General features: G+C 40.6%; 1 protein-coding gene across 5 annotated transcripts in view; it reads right to left on the bottom strand.

Moving 5' to 3' along the window:
- Positions 1–12,336, bottom strand: part of MAP2K5 (mitogen-activated protein kinase kinase 5) — a 126,976-nt gene that overhangs the window by 108,571 nt on the left and 6,069 nt on the right. For 3 of the 5 annotated variants that reach the window (XM_028707251.2, XM_028707248.2, XM_028707250.2), the window contains exons 3-6: positions 8,951–9,018; positions 5,578–5,647; positions 2,930–2,970; positions 2,002–2,069 (exon numbers count right to left, since the gene is read on the bottom strand). In XM_028707251.2, coding sequence (XP_028563084.1) covers positions 2,002–2,069; positions 2,930–2,970; positions 5,578–5,647; positions 8,951–9,018 — 247 coding nt within the window. The remainder of the gene's footprint in view (positions 1–2,001; positions 2,070–2,929; positions 2,971–5,577; positions 5,648–8,950; positions 9,019–12,336) is intronic. The other 2 variants (XM_077919055.1, XM_077919057.1) reach the window with 1 other exon arrangement.

Raw genomic sequence — 12,336 nt, 5'->3', positions numbered from 1 at the left:
CATTCTCTCTCGCAAACCTTTCCTTATATATTCTTCAGTGACTCCTCTTCTTTCATTTCTGCAACAGAGCAGGAATAACCAACATGGAATCCTTGGACTACAATTCCCATTATCCCTAACCATTGGTCATGTTGGTTTGGGCTAATGGGAACTGTAGTCCAACATCTGGAGGGCAGCACATTGGCTACCCTTGACTTAGAGGATTCCTACAGGTCTCAGGCCTCATCTGCTTGCTTTAATTCTTCTTTAGTATTTCTCCCTGGCACCGCAAGGCTTCACTCATTGTCAATTCTTTAACCACCTTTACACAAAAGAAAACCAATTGTTCTGTCCATCACCCCTTGAACTTCTGGCCCATCATAATCTTGCAGAACTCTCAATGAGACAGAAATGTTCTGAAGCAGAAGACAAAACGTATAACCTTTACAGTCCTCTCCTCCATTTCTCTGAGGTAGCCCTGTCCTTTCCGTAGGCTTGCAAAACTGGATCCATCTTTGTCTCTTCCCTTTCCTTTGGCCCACCACATCCAAGCTGTGCCCATATCCTGCAGCCTTTCTGTTTCTCCTTTACCAAGATCCACCCTTTCTTCTGCCTATTGCTAAAATCAACTGGCCATGGATCTTGCTATAGATGTTGTCTTCAGCTGATTTAGAACCCCTCTGAATTTCCCCCCTCAAGCAAGGATAGCCACTTGAGTGACAAGAGACGATAACAGCAGTACAGTATTGTTCTGTATCACATAGTATTCCAAAATGGGACAGGAACAGTCCACTATAACATAGGAAACTTAAAGTGCAGTGTCTTTAACAGGGCTGGGCGATATCAGCTTTTCAGCGTTGTGATATACCATCAGCCAAACATCGCGGTCTGGCAATATACCGCGATGTTGAAAAAATAAACCGCATTGGCCTCAGCCTGTCAAGCACCGGGTGAAATTGCCACAGCTCTCACTGTGGGAGCTAAGGCGGTTTCACCCCAGCGCCTAGCGGGCTGGGACAAGGCAGGTTGTTTGTACGGCTCAGCTGGGGCGCAGGAAGGCTCTCAATTTCCAGCTGAGCCATCCTCTATGCTCTCCCTGCTCGAACAAGCAAGGAGAACATCGGGGATCCTTTGTAAGGTTCTGCTGGGGATGGGGTGCTTCCTTCACTTGCGTAGGAGCCAGCGCTGGGCTGGGGGATCCTTCAACTGCTCGGCTGAGCAGAGGGAGGAACAAGTTGTATCAGCGCTTCTCCCTCTGTGCAGTATGAGGGCAGAGTGGGATGGCGATTACACTCAGTGATATATTGCTGGTGAAACCACCACTGTTCCTGAGTCCTTCAGCTAGCAATGTTTGCTGGAGGAAGTCGCTAGCAGAGGGACTCAGAAGTGGTGGCGATTTCACCAGCAATATATCTTCTCCTCATACTGGTCCTGGGCAATATATTTTCCAGGCCTAGTCTTTAAGTTGCTTGATTCACAAGACTTCACTCGTTGGGTCACTAACATTCCCAATTTGCAGAGGCTGAAAAGAGATGAGCTGCTCAGAACCCAGTAACTCAATGGCTAGGAAGGGTCTTGAAATCTGGTCTCCGAGGTCCTTGCCCACAATCACTGTGCAATGTATCAAACTGGCTGCCTGATTTCCTACACTGCAATCCATGTAGAGACAACTAGTAGTAATCACATAGGAGAATAAAAACCCCGCCTGCCCCCGCAACTGCCCAATGTGAAACAACCATAAACACAGGATGTCTGTATGCCCACTACAGAGCATGCTACGTTCTGGACTGGGGCAACTGTGCAGAGAGCACCTCAAAGAAATAGGTTGTCGAAAGGCACAACAGCCTCAAAGACTTAACATTGCTTTCAACAAGCCACAAAACCTTGCTGAAAACTGGTCAACCAAATCCCCCTGAAGTTATCTGGCATTTCCTTATTTGCTCCTGTTAATTACTATGCAGAAATCACTTCTCGGGTTCTGCTTTAATAAAACGCATGCACACTCTTCCCTTCAATTCTTACCTATTGCTTGGAAGGGAGTCCGGGACGGCTGCGCCACTATTGTTAGCAGACCCTGCTCGCGTATTTACCTGCAGGCAGGAAAGGAATCTTTATCAGTTGTTTCTATTCCGAGGACATGGTTCTAATTAACCTTTAATTTGCCATGAATTTCCTATTTTCTCTAGGAAGGTTAATTAGCTAGTTGCCCATGGTAGAAAGCCACCCTCTATGTAGGTTACCACATTGTGTTATCAAGGAATCATGCTCTTTTATTCACTCTGCATTTGAAATGCTTGGTTAAGTAATACAATCAAGAACAGGCACACAATAAGGCTTTCATTTCATTCCTATTAAATACATCTTGCTCATTCCTCCCCTCCCCTGTGTGACCATTTTGCAGTAATATATCAATTACATTTGTCTAATATGTCACCAGAAAGGCTGAGATATACTCTGCACAACTGTGTATCGTTCGTAATTTAAGATTCATGTAACATTACACAGATGTGTATCGATAAAATGCAAGTTAAAACATAAATATTGCACAATGTTTGGGCTATGCTTAAACCAGTATAGATTAAGTACGTCAAAATTAATATGATCTTTCTTCTTTGTTACAGATCGTTGGCACAGCCCAAGAGCACAGCTCCTGCACAACTCTGATGTCTGAATGGGGCACCAGAAGGAGGAGGAGCACCTTATTTCAGAGAGAGAAAGCAAGAGAGAGAACAAAAGCAAGAAAAGAAACAAATTTCAGTCACTGATAAACCACACAACTTATTCTGATAGCACAGTCAACACCATACGGAAGGAATCTTTCCTCCACAACGTTTTTAAAAAATCTGCTTGTCAAAGCTCAGAAAGTACCATTTTGTTTGACATTTCAATAAGTGGAACACAGCATTGCAAATCCATCTAAGTTTAATGAAACGATTATTGAAATTCCTACCTTCAGGCCATGTATGTTCCGTTTCCCTGGAGGTTTGCAGGCTGAAACAGTAATTGACTAAATTGTAGAACACATCAGGGCCATTTACAAATTTGCTCAAAATGAAATCTTTTTTTTAAAAAAAAAAGAATGAGAGTGATACCAAAATTAGTAGAGAGAAAAAAATGATTGAGATATGGTTCCCAAAACCCAAAGCAGGAATTACGAAGAAGCATTTCTAGACCTGCAGCAATGAGCATTTAAAGAAAGATTTGTATTCTGAAAACCAGCTAATATAAATTCTAATTTTATCTTAAATTTCATCAAAATCAATATAACTGTGAGTCATAATGAACATCTTCTAATCCAATTCCCAGTAACTCCTATGTGTTTTTCATTCCTTTTCAGTGTTTTAACTAAACATTTTTTTCAGGAGATGCTGTTTTTAGCAGAGGTGATCAAAATACATTTGGGGTGGGTGAGGGTAAATGATGACACAGCTATGCCAATGTGCCAGACACCCATACCATGTAACTGGGATCAATGCTGCCGGCACATTTTGTTCTGCATTTTCCACACTGAAAACCCAAAGCTGGAGTTTCAAATTTGACTGCCTTAGGACGCCAAGGAGCAGGCATGGCATAAATTGAGATGATCTCCTTGGTTATTTACACAAAACCCATGACAGGCTGTTATGAAATATAGGTTTTTAAGATGAAGTACTGCAGAGTGAGAAAGAATTATTTCCTTAAAACCTTTCGAACTCCACATTGACTTTTTCCCGGCCGCCCCCCGGCCCCCCCTTGCAGTGGATATGCTTTTGTCAAATGTTAAAGCCACAAAGGCTTCGAGCTATATGTTACGGACAGTTCCCATTTTAAAACTACAGTGCCCTACAAATTGTATGTTAAAGGGCCTGTCAATTTTGATTGATTGTCTGGGAAAGGATGAATTTGATTTTTTCCCCTTCTCCCCACCACCCATTCTCAGAAATACATGCATTTCACTCCAGCTTTTGACAGGAGGAAACAATGCTATTTATTAGTCAAAAGGACACATATGATAGTTATTAAACACAGCAGTTAGGATCAGCCCATGCAATTTAAGCTATGGAAAATATTACCATTATATTTTTAAATAAGAAATAACGGATTGCTAGTTTAAGGGCAAAAGCTGGGAGGGAAATCTGAAAAGCAGCCAATGAAAATGCAATCAGCCATTCCTAAATTGGGGGTGGAAGAGCCAGAATAGTAAATAATATTTTACTATTAAATATTTAACCAAGTGTCCTTTCTTTGCAGGTTATATACTAGTAACAAACTTCATTAGGTGCAGAGTTAAGCCCTGATTGGAGAACAATTTAAAATTCCACAATCAAATTCCAGCACACAGCATCATGGCAACCTTAACTCTGGATAGCAGTGGGGTAACTTCAGGAATTACAAGCTTCATTTTTGGTGCTTTAAGCTGCAATCCTAACCCATTTTAACCCTTAGGGGTAAGACCCATTGAACTGATTAGCATATACCTCTGGGTAGACATGGTTAGGATTGCACTGCAAATTATTTCATCACTTTGATTTAATTCTGAGCCCTGTGGGTTTCCACCCTACTCCGACCTCCACTAAATAAAAACCAAACAGGCTTATCTGCATTTAATGAGTTACATGTTCTAACCCAATTACATGCACACTTTTAAACTATTTCTATCTTACAAACAGATTTCAAGTACTTGTTACAAAAATGTGCTTCGCCAAAAAAGATGGGGCAGACGTAGGGCAAATTTGCGCTTTAAAAAATTAATTCTCTTTTTATACTTGCATCTGGGATGCACTGGAAAGAGCTTTGAAATTGACATAGTGAGCCTTCCTCTCACTAGTGGGATCCACAAAGATTGCATGCTTCCCTCATCAAGAATGAAAAAGGACCTCTACATCCTAAACCCACATTCTCTTCCACACAACTGAACTCTAAACTGCCAGTGCTGTCAAGACTCCTTTTGAGATCTTATTAGCATGTGTTAGAGAATCCTGTTGGTTAATTGCCCAATTCAAACTTCAGAGAGTTACAAGTAATGAAAAGTCTAGAGTGTTTTTAATTGGAAAGCTTGTGTTATGATTATTTGTATACTATCAGTTAACTGATGAAGAATATAATTTTTAATTATTTTAATTAATTTATTATAAGGACATTTACTTAGAGAATTTAAAGCCATCTCTCTTAACAACTATACTTTCAGAGATGGGAAAGAGGAAAATTACATATCGTGTTAAGATACATGTGTTAAGAAAAGATCCCCCTTAGCCCAGGTATTGACAAGATTCCAATTTTTGCAGTCCCACTCAAGCAGCAAAGAAGTGGACCACCCAACAGAGTTAGTGGTTGCTAGCTGCATAGGCCTGACTTCACTGATTAATCTGCTTGGCATCTGTACGCATTTACACCTTTGCACTCACCATTTTTAAATGGGCACAAGTTGTACAATGCAAACTAAAATGTGGTCTGGAGAATGACTGTTTATCTGCAGAAACTGTGGTGTCCCCAGAATAATGGATTCCTGCTTCCAAAATTAAGACATAAATGTGACATTACAAGCCTCTGAACCCGTAATCACCGATAAAGCAGCTTATAGATACATTGGCTGGCAATTAAAACTTTTTAAAACATTACCTCTTGGATAGATCTGCAGAGGCACTATTAACTGTCCATTTACTTCCTGTTCCATGACTGTGGTGTAATACTGCAAAAAGATGTATGAGAAAGAGAGAAATCATTCAGTTATATACACAGACTGGCAACAGTGTGTCTCCCTGAATTCAACAGTTCCAGAGAGACCATGCTAATCGCAGCAAAGAGATTGACTAATGCTCTTTCTTTCAGCTGTCACCAAGACATTTTGCCCTCTTCGTTGAATTCACAGCAGTATTTTGTTTTTAAAGTGGCAACTGAACCCTTGCTTACTGACTGCAAAAGAACAACTGTAAAGGGGCTTCCAATTTCCTACAGGGGCAGTTTTAAGACTTTAGTATTAACTTGAAAGGCCCTAAACAATTTGGGACCAAGGTGTCTGAGAGAGTGTCTGCTCCTGCACAGACCTGCCTGATCCCTGCAATCAGCTTCAGATGCCCTTCTGGTTGTGTCACAAGCTGCAGATCTCCGCCTGGTAACAACCGCGAACTGTTTTTTACCACTACGATTGAATATTTTGTATTTTGTATTTCTATTTGTGTAAATCGCCTGGAAATGGCAACAGTGATATATAAATATTTTGAAATAATCCAAGCATCTTAAGCTTTATCATTTCTATAGCCTTGCGAGGAGCTTTACAATTATCATTATCCTTTTTTCTTTACTTGAGTCTGCACAATCGGCCAGCAATGCCTCAGATTTACTCACAGGGAACCCCAGTACAAGATGCGGGAATGGCCACTAGCTTTGAAAAAGGCTTAAACACACACATGGAGACGTCTGCCAGTAGTTAAATGAGTGTTGAATGCAACCTCTTTCACATAGTAGATGCAGAGGACAAACTGAGATGACCAACATTTGTATATTCTCTGCTGTTACCAGGGGTGTAGAAGCAGCTGGCTGGCCAACACTGGCAAGAAAATCCTAGGCAAGATGGATCTTGGGCCTAATCTAGGTAAGACAGTTCTTTGTTCTAACAGAAGATGGGAAGCTGTGAATTGACCAAGCTATCCAGAAACTCAAGAGCTGAATAGAGATTTGAATCCCCATAGACTGCCCTTGTTCTACACCAGGATGGCTAACCTTTGGTCCTCCAGATGTTGCTGGACCACAATTCTCATCATCCCTGGTCATGAGGGTTGGAGGGTAAAACGCTAGCCTGCTCTACTCTATATGCTGGACCATGGTGTCATTCTCCTCTAGCAAGAAGCAGAGAAAAGTAGCAAGAGCTTAAAAGCAGATATCTGAGATATGCTCCAAGGGCCAGTACCAGTCTCAGAACCCAGATTATAACAGTGCAACTCCCACTCATTTCATTGGGGCTTACACCACAGAGGTTCATAGTAGATTTTGCCCTATGTTTCTTTAAAAATAAAAAAGTAATGTCGCTTTCTCCATTACTCAAACAGAGATGACAAGTAAATGAAATATCAATCATGTCAGCTGTCAACCTTTTGGGACAGCAATAACTGTTAACAAGTAGTCTGGAAAAATTGTCCAAAAATGATTTGTCCTCCACATATGAGCACTTGAGGTTGCCATGGAAAGTTAAGATGCCAGTGGCTATTTGGAACATTGTTCAGGTATTCTTTTTAATGGAAAATTTGCCAGTTATTGATCCAAAACGTGTACCCTTTGCTTCCAGATGGCTGCGAGCAACTTTCCAATCAGTGGCTGTCAAAAAAATTACTGCCTTTTTATACCAATAGAAGGCAACGGTGGCAGCGCAGCCCTACTGTCACTTAATGCCTCTCTCTTAATTAACCAAAAGTACCACAAGAAATCCATTCATTCATTGCTATAGGGATTATAAAATAGGTTGTTGGTTTTCCAAAACACCTTTTTGTCTTATATAGCAAATTTAATATGTCATTACTTTCAAACAGCTTGTGGCAGTTTCTGAACAACCTTGGAATATATGTGGTTCACATGTGAACCAAAACAAAGCCTTCGCCAAAGCTGACCTCTATTATATCTATTTCTCAGTTAAAAACAAATCTTCAGTTTGCTTTGACAATAGCATAGCCTGAAAAGGCCTGGCACTCACTCCTGCAGGCTGCAACTTCTCAAAACTATGATGTTATGACTCATATACCATACCAAAAACTCCCTGCAGTTTCAGGGGCAATTTGCCATGCAGAATGAGTGGACTGGGCATTAGTGAAACACAAGTGCAAAACCCTCTTGAGTGCACAGAGTAAGCTGCATGCTTTTTTAGACAAGGGACGTAAGTTCCTCTGTACACAAGCTTTCCTTCAGTGGGAAGGGCAGTGGAGATAGGTATTCCAGCAGTCCTCCCTTCATTGAAATGACTGGGAATTTGCTGCACACCATGAAGTTCCAACTGGACACTAGAGACTCCTTGTGCATAAGGAACCCCTGGGTTAGGTTATCAGAGCACAATGTAGAACTCAGGTCTGCACTGAAGAACTTTCAATCATTGTATCTTTTTAGGAAGAAAAGATATGGAAGACCAATGAATTGTGTTACTCTATTTTAATTGGGGGGAGGGGAGATAATAGCTAAACTCATGCTCATTTATAAAACACAAAGGACAAGTCATTTATAAAGTTATATACAAGTCATTGAGATTCAATGAATAACCTTGTTTTCATATTTTTACAGTTATTAAAAGACAATACATCTTTAAAATCTTCTCTGCATGCTGAGCCTGCAGCTAAAATATAACTCTTCTGAGAGAAGGGGTGAAAAAGTCTCCAGATGAAAGCAGATTTTGTTTTTAAAAAACACATTTTTTTTAGAGCCGAGGGGTTCATTTTTAATGAGCCGTTACTTTAAGTACTGCATAAAAAAACGCAAGAAATTGATAGTCCATTTAGTTTGCACTATATCTAATGCAAAAGTCATTAGGATGCATTACTCTCAATGTTCATGATATGATCTGTAAGTGTAGTTGCTTTTTTTTCTCTAAAAAAGGAATGAGCACTTCAAAGTTTCATGTGAGATCTCTGCACCAAACCAATAGAATAAATAAATAAATAATACACCCTCAGTTTGCTTTTTAACAGAAAAACACCAGAAAAAAGGGTGGAGGAGGAATGAATGAATCTGATCAGAAGCCACCAGAAGCATCTGCAAAAGTAAGACTGAAATGAAGTCATAGGACTCTTTGTATCTGCCATTCAGTTCAAAGTTTCTTATTCAGGAGATGTGGATTATGGCTGAAATCTTACATGATTATTTATGTATTTACTGAATAAAATTTATATACTGCTTGACTGTAAAAAAAAAAACCCTCAATAATTTACCAAAAAACCCCACAACCCCAATAGCACTATTAGTAAAATCAATTAAAACATTCAAAAAATTAAAACTACCTATAGGAAATACCTACATAGGACAGCATCGCTTTCATTTCTTCATCACTTCGAACAGTAATCCTATCACCGTCCTCATCTTCATCTGTAAAAAAGCCCATGTCTTTAGAATTATTAGTTTAAAAAGAATAGCACACATTTTACAAAAAGGAACCTTATGTTGTATGCCTTAGCAAACAAAACTAGACAGTGAATGGATTTTAAAACAATAACAAATCAAGGCAAAAGGATAAGAATGCACTGTTAACCAAATAAATTTCAGATGTACAGTATTTCCTAGTATAGCCCATAAAAAGCTTCCTCACACCAAACCAAATCACCGGCCCATTTAGCTCAATAACTATCTACACCAGCCTTTCTCAACCGTGGATCTCCATATGGTGTTGGACTACAACTCCCATCTTCCCTAGCAAGCAGAACCAAGAGTCAAGAAGTATGGGAGTTGTAATCCAACAACATCTGGGGACCCAATGTTGAAAAAGGCTTGACTATACTGACTGGCATTGGCTCTACAAGGTTTCAGACAGGGGTCTCTCCCATCCCTACTTGGAGATACCAGTGATTGAACCAGGGAGCCTCTGCATGCAAAGCAGGTGCTCTGCCACTGAACTATGTCCCTTCCCAAATGAGGAGAGAGTGAACAAAAACAGAATGCTGAAAGTCATACAAATGTTATACCTTTGGATACAGTGGTACCTCGGGTTAAGAACTTAATTCGTTCTGGAGGTACGTTCTTAACCTGAAACTGTTCTTAACATGAAGCGCCACTTTAGCTAATGGGGCCTCCTGCTGTCGCCGCCGCACAATTTCTGTTCTCATCCTGAAGCAAAGTTCTTAACCCAAGGTACTATTTCTGGGTTAGCGGAGTCTGTAACCTGAAGCGTCTGTAACCTGAAGCATCTGTAACCCGAGGTGCCACTGTATGGCCTACAGCTTCGCATCCTGTGTATATATATTTTTTTTTTCAGTCAAGGTTGATTTAGATTTATTCAGATAGAATTAAATGGCTATAGAATTTCAGGTCATAACAGAACTATTATGTTCATATATACAGGTGTTGATGCTCTAGGAAGTTGGATTTAGGATGAACACTATGGAGAAGTATGGTTGCAAAGGCAACCATAGGTGATGCTTTCCTTCCTACTTGCTCCCCGCCCCCCATTTCTTCGCATTCTCAAAATATAGATTAAACTCTTCGGGACAGAAACTTGTCCATTTTTGCTTATCTTATTCTGTAAACTCTGTGCTGCAGCAACAATGCTGCGGGTAGAAGATACCCTGGTGTCAAATTAGAAAATTCATTATATAACAAGAGTTGGCAGAAAGTAGATCAGGATCTACCCATAGAGCCAAGTGATTTGAAGTAAATCAGTAAGGATTTCTGACTCTCAGCTAAAACAAAAACAAAACAAAAAATCCTTCCAATAGCACCTTAAAGACCAACTAAGTTAGTTCTTGGTATGAGCTTTCGTGTGCATGCACACTTCTTCAGATACACTGAAACAGAAGTTGCCAGACCAACACGGCTACCTATCTGTAACTGACTCTCAGCTGTTTAAGAACACAGCAACAACACAATGAAAAATGCTGGGGTAGGGGAGAGTGGATTGTTGCATAAAAGGACTATGGACCGGGTTCCGTTCTGCCACTAAAAGCACATTTCCGTGTTCAGAATTCTAAAGTGTTTGCCTTCTGCACCTGGCTCCAGTTGGGGGATCTTGGGGTTCTGGTGAAGAAGATGAAAGCATTAAATCTGCTTTTCCCCTGCTCTGCAACACCATTTCTCAAAAGGAGACAGGAACACAAGCCTTCATTTAAAAATATAGTTTTTTGTATCTTCAACAGAAGCCATTAGAATAGTAACTGCTATGAAAATTCTCAACACAATCTGACTCTGAATGAAAAGAGCTATTAAAAAAAAAACAGAACAGAAAAGAAAACAGAATCCTGTTAAAACAGACACCTTGAAGGAATATTTTGTCGTGAGGGGCCACCATTTGAAAAGCCAATTGAAACAACTAAGAAAGCACTTCATTACTGTGGATTAGCTCTAAAAGCAACACAAGCTTTGGAATCCTCAGGTAAAGCACAGTGTCTTTCGTGTTCTTAGTGCAGAAACATTTCTGCACAAGACAGATGGTTGATGGGTATTAAAGGAAGTAGGGTCTGTCTAAAACAAAAGAGCATAATTTGTTATTTGGAGGTGGGGGGAAACCTACTAGACACTGTATTTCTCAGATTAAGTAGGAAGATTTTTTTACCACCCCACTGGGAATAAAATGTATGGAATCACCCTCAAAATGATTCTGCTCAACGCAAAGGTTCAGAAGGGGTTTACCAAGCCCCTCTGCTTGCCTCGAGCACAAACAACATGATATCCCAGCCCATTACGGAAGCAAAAGTAGAACTAAAATAAAACAAAGCCTGGATTTTACTAATGTCACATCCTCATAAGACACCAAATAGAATGCAGCAGATGGCAGTCAAATATTCCAGAGCAATCTTTGCAAAAGATGCAGTGTGTCATGCACAATGCAAAACGGTTTGGGATAAAAGGGCCATAACGAGCCATATGTCGTTAGTCGTTTTATTTGTAGCAACATGGCGTACAACAGCGAAAGGCCCATCAAGGTCCAATGGTGAGGGAGAACTACAGCCCCAGGTAGAGGCAGACACAGAAGACACACTGGAGATAGCAATAACTAAGCAAACAGGAGAGAAAGCTGCTGTGGATAGCAATTAAATGCCTCCGAGAAAGCCATCAAGTAGCTGAGAAGATGCTTAAACCAGTAAATTTCAGGCCTTCAGCATGGAGAAGATAACCCTGAAACCAAGCAGCATCAATATACGTTAACATATTTCTGATGCCACTTAAATGGCAGGGGAAACAATGTCATGCCGGTGTAAAATGACAGGGTAAAACCAAGAACTGGAAAGCACAGCAGCAGATGTGAAATCTATATGTCAAGGCAAGTTCTGCCTAAAGGTGTCGGTAATGTGGATTACTGCTCCGGCTGCAGTGCTCCTGCCTGCTCCTGGCACACAAGAGTTCAGTGGAGGTTGATGCACAAAGCAGGAAAGACAGTCCTGGCAGCAAGCAGATGTTTTCACACCAACAGTTCTAACACCATGACCAGACCCAAACTCTTAAAACCCTTTCCATGTCTCAAGACCTCTTCCCCAGCAATAGAATAATTATTAATAATAAAATAATGCTTTTCCCTAACTGTTCACAGCAAGTGTGCAATCTCTATACAACAATCGTGTAAGCCATGCCAGTCTCATTTCCCACATATTACAGACTGAGGGCAGGGGAGTGGGCCTGAAAGATGGCAGCTTGCTTAAGACCACCCATTAGGTTCATAGCTGAGCTGAGGTTTGAACCTCAGTCCATAGTGTAGGG

The sequence above is a fragment of the Podarcis muralis genome, chromosome 14 (assembly GCF_964188315.1).
Source record: "Podarcis muralis chromosome 14, rPodMur119.hap1.1, whole genome shotgun sequence".
NCBI classification, from domain to species: domain Eukaryota; kingdom Metazoa; phylum Chordata; class Lepidosauria; order Squamata; family Lacertidae; genus Podarcis; species Podarcis muralis.
Note: the sequence above shows the minus strand (reverse complement) of the source record. Positions and strands in the feature narration are given on the sequence as shown.